This window comes from Podarcis muralis, chromosome 10 (genome assembly GCF_964188315.1).
Source record: "Podarcis muralis chromosome 10, rPodMur119.hap1.1, whole genome shotgun sequence".
In the NCBI taxonomy this organism is placed as follows: domain Eukaryota; kingdom Metazoa; phylum Chordata; class Lepidosauria; order Squamata; family Lacertidae; genus Podarcis; species Podarcis muralis.
The window spans coordinates 68,553,068-68,565,750 of NC_135664.1; the positions used below are offsets into that span (position 1 = coordinate 68,553,068).

The 12,683-nt window shown below is 46.1% G+C and overlaps 1 protein-coding gene across 2 annotated transcripts in view; it reads left to right on the forward strand.

Moving 5' to 3' along the window:
* The window catches only part of MKLN1 (muskelin 1), an 87,973-nt gene that overhangs the window by 40,286 nt on the left and 35,004 nt on the right, over window positions 1-12,683 (forward strand). For both annotated transcript variants that reach the window (XM_028745354.2, XM_077935354.1), the window contains one exon: window positions 8,321-8,433. In XM_028745354.2, the coding sequence (XP_028601187.2) occupies window positions 8,321-8,433 (113 nt within the window). The remainder of the gene's footprint in view (window positions 1-8,320; window positions 8,434-12,683) is intronic.

Genomic DNA, 12,683 nt, shown 5'->3' on the forward strand with positions numbered 1-12,683 from the left:
CTTCATGGGAACTCTGTGCAGACTTGGCACCAGAGGTTTCCAGCCTTCCCTGTGTGAGGCAGTTGGTTTAGCTCCACTAGGCTTCCTCTGCCTGTCTCTTCCTCCTTTTTTCCTGACCCTTCTCTCTGCTCGCCTCCATACCTTGTTTGCCTGGCCTACTGAATCTTCGTGCATCAACAACCCTGGCTGGTGGGTAAGACCGTGCCCGTCTAATCCTAGCCTGGAGTGTCCTGATTTTGGCTGCTTGATGGCCTGTGGTTCTTGAGCTTTCCTTCTGTCAAGACAGGTGTGTTTGGGGCTTCATTCCAGGGACTGGTTCAGGTTCATGGCTCCGGGGATCAGTGTGTGGTCCCTTGCCCAGTGTACAAAGCAGTCAAATTCCCGGCTTGGTTTAACTGGCTATTTTTTAATTTGATGGATCAGTTGAGGAGCCCCTAAGGGTCAGGGAAGGCTGCCTGCCTTTGCCTGAGGTTTCTGCGACGGCTTCGGCCAGAGACGTGATGTCACCGAGTGGGGTGGACATTGGCTGAGGACCAAGAGAAAGTTCTCTTTGAGGTCCTTGGCGGATGGGGTTTTTACTTTGTGCTTTGGGGTCTGATTGCTGGGAGGAAACCTTTCTGCCGGGGAGATTGACTAATGGTCTGCAGTTATTTTTTGCTTTCCATTACCTCAGCCACGATAAACATTTTTTTTTGTGAATCCCAATTTTCTTTGGTGCTTGCGTAAATAGCACTCCCATTGGGTGATTTCGGATTACCCAAATATGTTTTGGTATCCCAGAGCCATCTGTTTAAGAGGTTGCTCTGAAATAGACTCACTCGCCTTTCTTATTTTCATTGAACACTGAAGACTTTATTCAATCGTAGCTGCAATTTTTCAGGTCACTGTGGTCATACCAGCTCCCCAGTTTTGTAACCTGTTATAAGGGCTTAGAGGAGCACAGTAAAAAGTAAATAAATCTCTGAATAGAAAAGCTATTTCATTCTGAAAGTACAGCTTGCTTGCTTTTAACCTCTACCAGAGGGTTTTCAGGGTAGATATATGTGTACAAGGAATACTGAATTAAGAGAAAGACCTAGAGTAGGCTTTAGTATTAGTATTTAGTATTTTAGTATTTAGTATGAAGTATTTCAGGCTGCATTTGGGCTAAAATGATGGCCTGGATTTTTAAACTTTTGCTGCTCTCTGTTAAAAATTGTAAACATTCTTTTATAGGATCTAGATTCAGAATTGTCTTATACTGCTGATTCAGCTTTAACTTTTTAGATACTGGTTTAGATACTGATTCTAAGCTACCTTGGACAAACTTTTGTTTCGAAAGGCAGCCTATATATAACCCTATAAATAAATGAAAAACAACTTTAAAGCAATCCAAGGCCTTTCTGGTTATATATATAACTGTTCCTCCTCCTTTTCTTTCCTCCCTCATGGTTTGTTTTGTTAGTTCATAGTATTTTGTGTGGGGACATTGTTTTATGATTTTTGTACAGCTTCTAGTTAACAGCCACATAATAAATAATAGTTATATCGTTAAATGCCAGAGGGATTGTTAATGCAGCAGGGAAGCGCCCTCTAGTGGACAGAAAGCGGAATACTTTTTAACGTTATTATTCTGGCAGAAATAGAATAGGAAATTTCCTTCTGACGTGCATGACAGAAGTTACTTTGTAGAGAGGCCAGTTTCTGGAATTCTGCAGTTTGTCTCAACAAATTATGACGTACACCCGCTGTTGTTTTAAAACTGTCACATGTCCAGGGAAGGTACTGGTGACCAGTGGCTATTTGTCTGATTTTTCCGGGCAAATAGTACCAGGACATTTCGTGCTCCCGCTATTTCAAGCTCGTTTGACACTTTGGGGATGTGCAATCTGGAACAATCCAAGGGTGGCTGAGGAATTTTAAAGGTGTGTCAGTTGCCGCCAGAATTTCAAGGTGGACTGCTCTTGTCACTTGCTGCTCTCTTCTCAGCAGCCCCTCACCTGTATATTCAGTCTGTGTTTCCTGCCAGCCCAATATTCAGTGGCTGTAAGTGATTTACCGGCCAACGAGAAGCTCTCCTCTGCTTGCTACCACATCCCATAAGTCTCTGATAAAGCTGAGCTACATAGCTTTCCATCTGCCACCTTGAAGATGCATATTTCAATTATTCCAAGCTGAAAAAGTAAGTGTTAGTTGCCTTAACGTCTTCTGGAAAACTTCCAATTTGCTACGTGACTTTTGGGGCCTATTTTGAGCTTCCCCTTCTGCCTCACCCCCCATCCTAGTTTTTCTACTGCCCGAGACTTACCTTGATCCATGGAACGTGACATTGGCCTTCTCCATCCTGAACAATCTCTTGCTAAATGGAAATTCTGTCTCCATTGCATCGGACTTAAGCTTCCTTTTTCTTTAGTTAAGAAGGGCCCAGAGGATTTTCCCTCGGGAATCTCACTGAGGAACGATACACCCCTGCTTTGCTTGAGGCAGACGGACACCTGTACTTTATTCCTTTCCATAAACATGCCCCTCCTCTTCTCATTATGGGCATAAATCCAAAAGACTGGTTCTGGCCAGTCGAGCGCAAATGGCTGCCTGGGGTCCCAGAGTTGGAGGCAGCCTCCCACCACCACCACTGAGATAAAAAGTGACACGATATTGCTAAGCTATGAATAGCAAAGCGCCTGGCGTGGGGATGAATCAGCACTTGGCCAGCTACCTGATGGAGGAGATCCCTCCTGCCAATTTATTGCATGTCTTGTGGGCATCCATTTTAATATTTTGCTTAGTGCCTCGCGAAGCCAGGAGACATCACTGTAGACGCTTTGTTAGGGGCAACCGTGTGCGTGTTTGCTCTCACAGTGCTATGGAATTGATGATAATTCCTGTCAGAGGAGGGTGGTTACGTAACCCGTCAGCGTCGCTGCAAGCAGCAATACGGGGATGTGCTTTCATAACTGGAGGTCAGGCCTCTGTCTCCGATGGCATCAAGCAAGCTTAAAGCTTAAAATCTTAGGGAGCATCTCCTAGTCTATAAATCCTGCCCCACCTTCCGAATTAAGATCTCCTAATCAAGCCAACTCCCAAGTACTAGGGGTTTGTCTTTTTAACAAGAAACAGGGCTTCTAGCATTATGTCTCCAGAATAAGGAATTCATAGAATCGTAGAATTGGAAGGGACCCCAAGGGTCATCTAGTCCAACCCCCTGCAGTGCAGGAATCTCAACTGAAGCATCCCTGACAGATGGCCATCCAACCTCTGCTTAAAAATCTCCAAGGAAGGAGAGTCCACAGCTTCTCAAGGAGGTCCGTTCTACTGTCAGACAAGCTCTTACTGTCAGAACGTTCTTCCTTCCTCTCCTTGTAAGCTTCGAGGGTGTCACCCCTTTCTTCCTCCCACCCCCCACACTGGGAAGCGCAGCTGCATTTGTTTAGATGGTGATTCTAGAGCAGGCATAGGCAAACTCGGCCCTCCAGATGTTTTGAAACTACAATTCCCATCATCCTTGGCCACTGGTCCTGTTAGCTTGGGATGATGGGAGTTGTAGTCCCGAAACATCTGGAGGGCCGAGTTTGCCTATGCCTGTTCTAGAGAATAGATGATGCGTCTGATTTTCTGTTAGTAAAATTGGTGGTTCCTGTATTCTGCTGTGGTAATTTGGACTGCTGTTGCACGGCTTGATCATTGGGGGTTTAGTATTCCCGTGTTAGTATAGTTAAAGCTATGGTTTTCCCAGTAGCGATGTATGGAAGTGAGAGCTGGACCATAAAGAAGACTGATCGCCGAAGAATGGATGCTTTTGAATTATGGTGCTGGAGGAGACTCTTGAGAGTCCCATGGACTGCAAGAAGATCAAACCTCTCCATTCTGAAGGAAATCAGCCCTGAGTGCTCACTGGAAGGACAGATCCTGAAGCTGAGGCTCCAATACTTTGGCCACTTCATGAGAAGAGAAGACTCCCTGGGAAAGACCCTGATGTTGGGAAAGATGGAGGGCCCAAGGAGAAGGGGACGACAGAGGACGAGATGGTTGGATAGTGTTCTCGAAGCTACCAGCATGAGTTTGACGAAACTGCGGGAGGCAGTGGAAGACAGAAGTGCCTGGCGTGCTCTGGTCCACGGGGTCACGAAGAGTCAGACACGACTAAACGACTAAGCAACAACAACATTCCCGTGTTAAATGGGAGGAGTTGTAGCTCAGTGGCCAGAGCACCTGCTTTGCATTCCCGACATCTCCAGCTGGAGCTGGGAGCGGCTTCTGCCTGGAACCCTGGGGAGCCACTTCAAACCGGCCTGAGATCTTTTGATGAAGGGCGGTATATAAATCAAATAAATAAGTCAGTCGGGCAGCATGGATTATGATGAGCTAGCTGAACCCGATGGTCTGAGTCCGAATAATGCAGCTTCCTGTGTTTTACTGCTCTAAAAATGAGCTTACATTTACGTAAGCAGCTGTGCTTTATGCTCCTATAAAAGGAAAGCTCAGCTGGTTAGACTATGATGCTGATCATGCCAGGGCTGCAGGCTTGATCCCCGTATGAGACAGCTGCATATCCCTGCATTGCAGGGGGTTGAACTAGATGATCCTCAGGGTCCCCTCCCCACCCAACTCTGTGATTCTATGAAAAGGAGTCGGCACATGTTCTGTTAACTCCGTTTCTTGGCCATATGCATGTTTTGCATTGCATTGCAGAAGCTGCTGGTTGTGATGTCAAAGTAGCTGGGGTGGCGTCAGGCAGGGACAATGCTTAAAAGGTATGTATTGGAGCAATAGGCTTCGGAGACTATAAGTGGAAGACACGGGAATATTAGCCTGTTTTGAAAACGTTCCCTTGGGAGCAGTGCGTGTGTGAAGCATATCAGGCAAATGGTTAATTACAGACAAGGCTGGCCTGACTGTGAGCGTGCGAGCAAAGGTTGACTGTCAAAATACCTCCCTGCCACTTGGGCCTTTTTCATGAAAGAAACGAACGCTTTTCTTAGAAGGGGGAAATTTCCGAGGAGCGTTTTAACAGCCGTTAAATATTCTGAAGATGTACCAGCAGAGGAGACGCAGGCAATCACCTTAAGGACTCATCAGAATGGCGTGAAAGGGCTTGAAGGAGAAAAGAGCTCTATCTTAAACATGGGGAAAGAGCTTTCTAATTAAGAGCAATTCACCAGTGGAATATTCTGCCTGGCAAGATAATCCTTCATAGGATACGTGGATGAAGAGGATGGACAGACACTTGTGTTTAAGGGGTGGTGGGAATAAAATGGCCTTCCTGGCTCTGATTTATTTATAAATGAGGGCTTTGAAATTTGGAATGGGGTGGGGGCTTTGTTCTACCTGTCAGAATGCTCCTGAATCCCACTTGCTGGAAACAGCAGGAGCAGAGAGTGATGTTGCGATCCGGTCCTGATTCCAGGCTTCTGATAGGCCCCTGGTTGTCCACTGAGAGAACAGGATGCTGCGCTAGACGGGCCATTGGGCCATTGATTCATCTGGGTTCTCTTTCCATTCCTATGGGGGCTGATGCAAATTCTGGAGCGAGGATTTGCATCAAGATAATACTTCATTACGACGGGAGTGCTTGTTCCGTACTTCTTAAGTTCAATTGCAGACCAAAAATAACTTTTGTTATTTATAGTATCAGCTGAGGAGACAAGAGGAGAGAGAGGCAAACGTTGCTCATTCCGCTGAGGAGGTATGGTGCCTCTGTCTTTTGAGCTGGGGGGCGGGCGCAGTTGCAAAGTGAGATGCAAAGCAAGCTTGCCTCTCTGCTGTCCCTTCTGCGATCTTAAGAGTTCAGTCTAGGATGGCGATGGATCCAGTTCTTGTGCATGCTATTTCCCCCAGCTCCCACCAGATTCAGTTCAGGTTTGTGATCGACGCAGCCTCTCCGTGCTTTGCATGGCATTTTGCCCGAGGTCCAGTAGGATATGCACCGCGTGCCAAATCTCTGTGTTTTTTCCTCAGTTATCAATCGGGCCATTGTGGCAAATGTGGGTTTTGTGAGCTGTGAGAACTTAGGCACACAAAAGGACTTGCTCTTTGCAAGGAACATTGGCTGCCCTGTGCCCAGAAAGGAAGGGTAATTAAAGTTAATGACCCAAGGTAACCTCCTGGCGATGGTGCCAGTGGCAGCCACTAGCACTGCTGCAGACAGGGGTCAATAATTCCTATCCTCCTCCTTTTAAAATCCCTTTCTAAAACAGATGCGTTGTTGCTGTCGGGTGGAAAGCTGCCCAGATGTCTTTGAATTAATATGTTAATATTTTATTTCAATAAGTAGTTTTGGCGTGGAATCATTCGGGTCGGCTTAAGCACCTACCCCGACAAAGCAGCCATTTCGCCCCAAATGTCTTTAGGGAACACTTTCCACACCAGCCTGTCTGCTAGGACAGAAAGCTCTGAGGCCTGCCGTCAACTGAGAAGAGAGCCCAGGAAACACCCAGCACTTTCTCTCCTGCGTCTGCGTGTTGCTTGAGAAGATCAGTTGTGGGAGGCAGGTGTTCTGCTGCCCTCTGGTGTTTTAGACTACAATTCCCATCAGCCCCAGCCAGCAGCTGGTCTAAATGCTATATTCTGTGCCAGCTGCATTGCAGTTGCCAAAAGATGCTAACTTAAAATAAAATTAAAAAATGGTGCAGGATTTCTTTTTCTTTACATTGCAGGGGGTTGGACTAGGTGACCCTCGGGATCCCTTCCGACTCTACAGCATAGCTGTCAACGTTTCCCATTTTCTAAGGGAAATTCCCTTATTCCGAATAGGATTCCTCGCAAGAACAGGGAAAAGTTGACAGCTATGCTCTACAATTCTATTATTCTTCTCTCACCTCTTTCACCTGTTTTGTGGTAGTTGGGAGGCTCTTAACCGGTTACCTGGGCAGCTCTTGCGTAGCGTTTTTCATTTTCTAGCAGTAGGGGGGAAAGCAGCAGTGCTCTGTCTGAAGAAAGCATAAAGCCATTGGGGAGCAGGTTGCGGTAGGAATTCCCTTGGCACAATAGCTCCTCCATCCGCCATCACGATCTCCCTACTCCTCTTCCTCCTGAGGTCCACCGGGTTTATCTGTGGTTGTGATTCCCCTCCATTGCTCTTTCCAAAGTGGTTTCCTTCTCTGATAGGTGTAAAACTGAGCCACACTCAGGATAAAGGTTTGGGAACTGGAGGAAATGTGCGACCAGGTGCCAAGTAACCAGTGACTAATTCCCCCACCACTTCTGGATAGCTGATATTTTACAGGGCCAAGTGCAGCCCTTCGCGCTTCTGTATCTGCCCCTTGGATTCTCCCCTGGCTATACTCCACTCCAGCCCTACTGGCTGTTTTCACCTATAACACTGATAATGCTTCCTGCTTGTCTGGTTGGAAGATAGAAAGGGGTGTGTGTGTGTGTGTCTATTTGCTCTACAGCAAATATAAAATTTGCATTTGTTGCTCCATCCACTTTTGCTTCTGGCTATAGCCACGTGCAGCATCTGGACCTCCAGTGGCTGCCTAGAAAGGAATGTGGCCCTTGGGCTACAAAAGGTCCCCACCTCCCCACTTGCTCACCTTTCTCCTCTCAGAGTCCTTTCTTTCCAAACCGCTTAAGAAGTATAGGAAGGGGATAACCATTTGGATGTCTCGGGAGGGCGTGTAAGCAGAACTGGCCCAGGTGCTACCACTTGCCAACCTATAATGTAATTGTCTTATGACTGAGATGAACTCCCTCCATTCACTAAAGTATAGACTTAACTCAGAAATTGCAACTTCACTTTGCTCTTTGTGAAGGATCATAAGAGGTCAGGACATCTCTAAGGGCCTCTGTGCACTTACCCTGCTTGAATCCTAAGTGTGTAAGAGGTTCACTTGAGTGTCCATCTATCCTTTCTTTTTTATCTGATTGGACAGCATTGTTTACTCCCACCTCTCTTTGGTCCGTTAGAGCTACTCAGTGCCTTTCTTAGCACAAAACCAGATCCTTTTCATATAGATAGTATCAAAGCCTATATGCTTCTAAAACCTCCAAACGGTTAGGGACACAGCCGACCAGGAACATCTTGACCAAGCCCCTTTAGAATACAGCTAGCTTTTTACATTAAGTGTTTGCCACCAGCTTCCTAATGGATAAGCTATCATATTCCGAAGGAAGCGATACTCAGGCAAGTTTTCCTTGGAGTCAACCCGTTGAAATTAAGGAACATGACTAAATTAGGTCCATTAATTTCAGTAGGCCTCCACTGATTTAAACTTGGTTGAGTGCCACCCTGAAATTTGGAAAGTGTTTATAGATGTTGCAAGCAAACATTCTAACGATGATCTCATGCCTCAATCTGTTTTGTTCACAAACTAATGCCTTTTTCCCCTGAAATTTTGATTAGAAACAGTATATTTGTTTGGCGGCTGGGACGGGACTCAGGACCTGGCTGACTTCTGGGCCTACAGCGTGAAGGAGAACCAGTGGGCGTGTATATCAAGAGATACTGAAAAAGAGGCAAGTTTCAAGCATTTTCTTATGAGTGCGCCATGTGACCAAAGCCTGGTGTTTGCCAAGGCAACACAATTCTTAAAAACACCCTGATAGTAGCTCAGCCTTGAGCCAGCAGTGATGTCGGAAACTTAACAATCCCATCCCTTCCGTGCTTGTTCTAAGAGAATATGAAGTCATGACCCTTTTTGGATTTCAAATGCATTTCATAATAGTTGATGGAAAAGTTTGGCCGTTCCATTGCCGAGAAATAAACAAGATGCTTTGGCAGAACAGAATGATAAAAAATTTTTAATGAAGAGTTTGGAGCTGATGGGAGACATCAGTACCAAAAGCTACTACTGGATGTCTCCAAATATACATGCAGAAGAAGCACTTAACTAAATGAAACTTTGGGAAGAGAAGAGTATCTGGAAGTTGGATGATTTTTAAATGGGTTTTACTTGAGTAAAACTTGGAAGACTTTTCTCTTCTCCCCTCCCCTCTCCCAGGGACTGAACTGGTGCAGCAGAATGGCTAAGAGAGAGTGAGGAGTGAATCAGGGAGTCCTTGGCTTAACTCTCCTCCAGGCAGTCCAAAGGTGGCCTTGGAGAAGTCTCTCTCAGCCTTGGGCTTCTGTATCGGGGGTACAGTACTGGCCTGCCTTCCAGGATTGTTGCAGAAATGGCGCAAAAAATTGTAGGCAGAATATGTTGGACATATTTGAAAGCAGCATGTAAATGCTAAGGATTAGTTCCTAACCAAGCTTCCACTAGTGGGAGCATCTCAGGAGCAGAGTTCTGCTCATGGGACGTATCTGCCAGTGGAAGATGTAGGGGAAGACTTTGACCAATTTCCCCTTGTCCTTATACCCCTGGAGGGTCGGGTCACAGTGTTAGAAACTCAGATATATAAGCTAGGTGCCAAGTGACTCCTTAAACAAAGGTTGCAGCCTTCAAAACAGAATGTCTTGTTGCCATTTTGGGGCAAGATGGCTCCAAAGTCTTATTTTTCAGGCAATGGACTGGCTGATTGATCTGGCTAGTTCAGGTGACAACTTTGAGCTAGGTTAAGAGTTTTAGAACTTAAAAAGTCACTTGATCCAGGGACAGTCCACATGTCCATCGACCTATTTCACCCTCTTTTTCTTAACGGTGACTGCTCCTGCTTAGGCTGCACAGAAAAAGCATTTTGCTTCTAGAAATTCATTCCGGATGTGCAGATAAAATACAACTGATGGGGTAGTAGCATGTGAAAACAGTGCAGATCCAATGATTCCCCAAATGGTGGAGATGTCAGGCACAATCCTGTCGCCCTGGCATCTTCACTTGGTCGCAAGTGGCTGATAGCTAGGTGCAAAATGCACCTGGCGCCTGGCTAATTTCGAACACTGTTGGGCAGCCCTCTGAGTGCCACCTACTCCCTTGTATTCTCTGCTGGGTCCCCATTACTTCTGCAAATGGAAGGAGGCCTCCTGATCATAGAGGGTTAGTTAAGGAGGAGATGTAAGTATATGTTGTGTGTGTTAAATCTGCTGTGTAAGCCAGTATTTTATTATTTTGAAGGAGGGTATGGTGTAGCTCTCCTCTTGCAGATGAGGAGCAAACTCCCTACTAAGAGCAGCCGGTGTGCTTCTGGGCCAGGAAACTCACGCTTCTGGACTGTGACAAAAATCTCGAGGCCAACTGCAAAGGTCACGGTTGGAACGGGATAAATAAGCTCAACAAGGGAGATGCTTCCAATGTTCTTGCGAGAGGAAGGGCAGCTTGTTCATAAACAAGCCACTAAAAGGAACAATCTGTTGTACTGAGTTGTTGAGAATATCAAATGGATTCTAAGAAAAAAAAATGTTTTGCTTTTGAATTATAACATGTTTATTCAAATCCTGAACCTCGACGCTGGTCTTGCATGTGAGGCTTCGGCTGCAATCTTGTTCAGTTATTTGTGGGGTGAACTCCAGTGAGCTTAGTTAGACTTACTTCTCAGTAGGAACAGGCTATTAATTGCCACTTTAAAGGCTGTGAAAGGGGATCTTCTTGGGCAGGCAACTACAGGTTACCAGAAAGCTTTAGAATAAGTTATTCTCTTGGTGTCTCCAGATTTGTAATGCCCTTAAGTGAGAATAGGTTGAAACCCCTGCTCTGCATCACCTTGATCTTGGCTCCTTGCGCCAGCTTGCCTGCAGGATCAAAGCATGGCGCTGGCAAGAAGAGAAGAAGGCACATTTGACCAGAGTTTAGGTGGGTTATGCGCCCATTACTGTAAAGAAACAACTGAGACCAAATTGTAGCTAATCTTGAGGATGCTCATGCAAGCTTATTTCCCTATATTCGGTTAAGATCTTGCAAGGTTTGCAGCAGTCTGAGTTGGTGGCCCGGGCTGTCCTGTGGACAGGGTTGGAGAGAGCACGCATATTTGTATGGGAAAAGAGGATGGTCTTCCTAAGACAGCATGTCAACTAAGATGGCACATACCTGTGCCTCTCAAACTATGCGATGTCCCAGAGCTGGGAGGAGCTAGCAGGGAGTGGCAGCATGAGGAAGGAGCAAGCATCGTAATAATTGGGGACTTTTGAGATCCCAGGAGGGGGTGGGATTCCATCCTGCTGATAGACTTCACATACAATGAAACATGAACGGCGAAATGACACGTGCACCTCAAAAGAACTGACACTGGGACCAGAAACCTGAAAACTGAACCCAGAGCATGGAAGAATTTTTTTCACTTGTTTATGGTTAACATCCACCACCGTGAGATGGCTGCGCATGGCTATAGACGCAAAGCAGGCAATAGTGTAAAGCTCTTTAAACAAAGGGACCAAAGGAAGTTCAGGGACAACAGTCAGTCCATCCTATTTTACCAAACAGGTGAGAGAACTTGGGGTAGAACAGGGCTTATATTGCAAGCCTGTTGAGTCCGCATGTGGAGAAACCTAGACTTGATCTCTGATCAGCCATGAAATTTAGCAGATGACTTCAGGCCAAATCTCTTGACGGAGGACTTGTTCATGTGCATCTCCCTCAATGCCTTAGGAAGACTTTCAGCTGCCCTTTGAACTGCCACCATGGTGTTGTCGGGTGATGTGAAAGCTTTCAGCTGCATCTTCCTAGTATATGCAGGTGATCGGGCAAGGTTGGGACCAAATGGAGAAGGTGTGTGTTTGAATGGTGATGTGCCTATAGCCTTCAGTTTGGTAGTGGCTCCGTTATAAACTTGCCTAATTTTTTGCTCTCAAAAAAGTAAGCCAAGATTGCCAAGGGAGTGAGTCCATTGTAACAGAATGGCTGAAAAAGAAGCCGTGGGGACCATTGGTGAATCCTACCGTGATCTATTTTGCATTTCTTCCCTTTTGTCAGAGCTGACTGAAGTGGGCCGAGGGGTGTGGTACCATCCTCTTGGGATTGCGCCACTTCAAAACACCATTGAAGAAGAACTTAATTTTTGAATGCTCACCCCAGAAAACATGACACTTGGAAGAAGCCTTGGCTTAGAACCCTTTTCTCCCAACCATCTTGAGATGAACTTAAATCTTTCCTCATTGCAGCTGTTTGGTGTCCCTAAGGTCTTGTTTGAACATTTGGGTCTTTGGTTCTGCGTTTATCCTGCCCCGAGGATAGAAAAGTGAGAGCATGGCTGCTGGAATGTTAGAGGAGGATAAAAATTGTTGTCTGGTGACGGCTTATGATCCAGAAGCAAATGTTTGTTTTTGCAAGGACACGGCAAAGGTTGATGTCATTGTGTCCTGCTGGTAATGTCTCTCATGCAATAGAAGCCTCTGGTGGCCTAGACTTCGCGGTGGATCAGTCTCCAAAGGAGCCTGCTAGTCCTAAGGCTAGCTGGAATCCAGACATTGTGTAACAATGTGGTGTAACAATGTGGAGCCAGTGTGGTGTAGTGGTTAAGAGCGATAGACTTGTAATCTGGTGAACTGGGTTTGATTCCCTGCTCCGCCACATGCAGCTGCTGGGTGACCTTGGGCCAGTCACACTTCTCTGAAGTCTCTCAGCCCCACTCACCTCACAGAGTGTTTGTTGTGGGGGAGGAAGGGAAAGGAGAATGTTAGCCGCTTTGAGACTCCTTCGGGTAGTGATAAAGCGGGATATCAAATCCAAACTCTTCTTCTTCTTCTAACAAGGTGATCCAGCGTAAAGAGGTCACAGTATAGTCCACAGTTTTTTAACCTTGGGTCCAGATATTGTTGGATTCCAACCACTCATCATCTCCAGCCAGATGAGACAGTGGTCACGGATGATGGGAGTTGTAGTCCAACAATACCT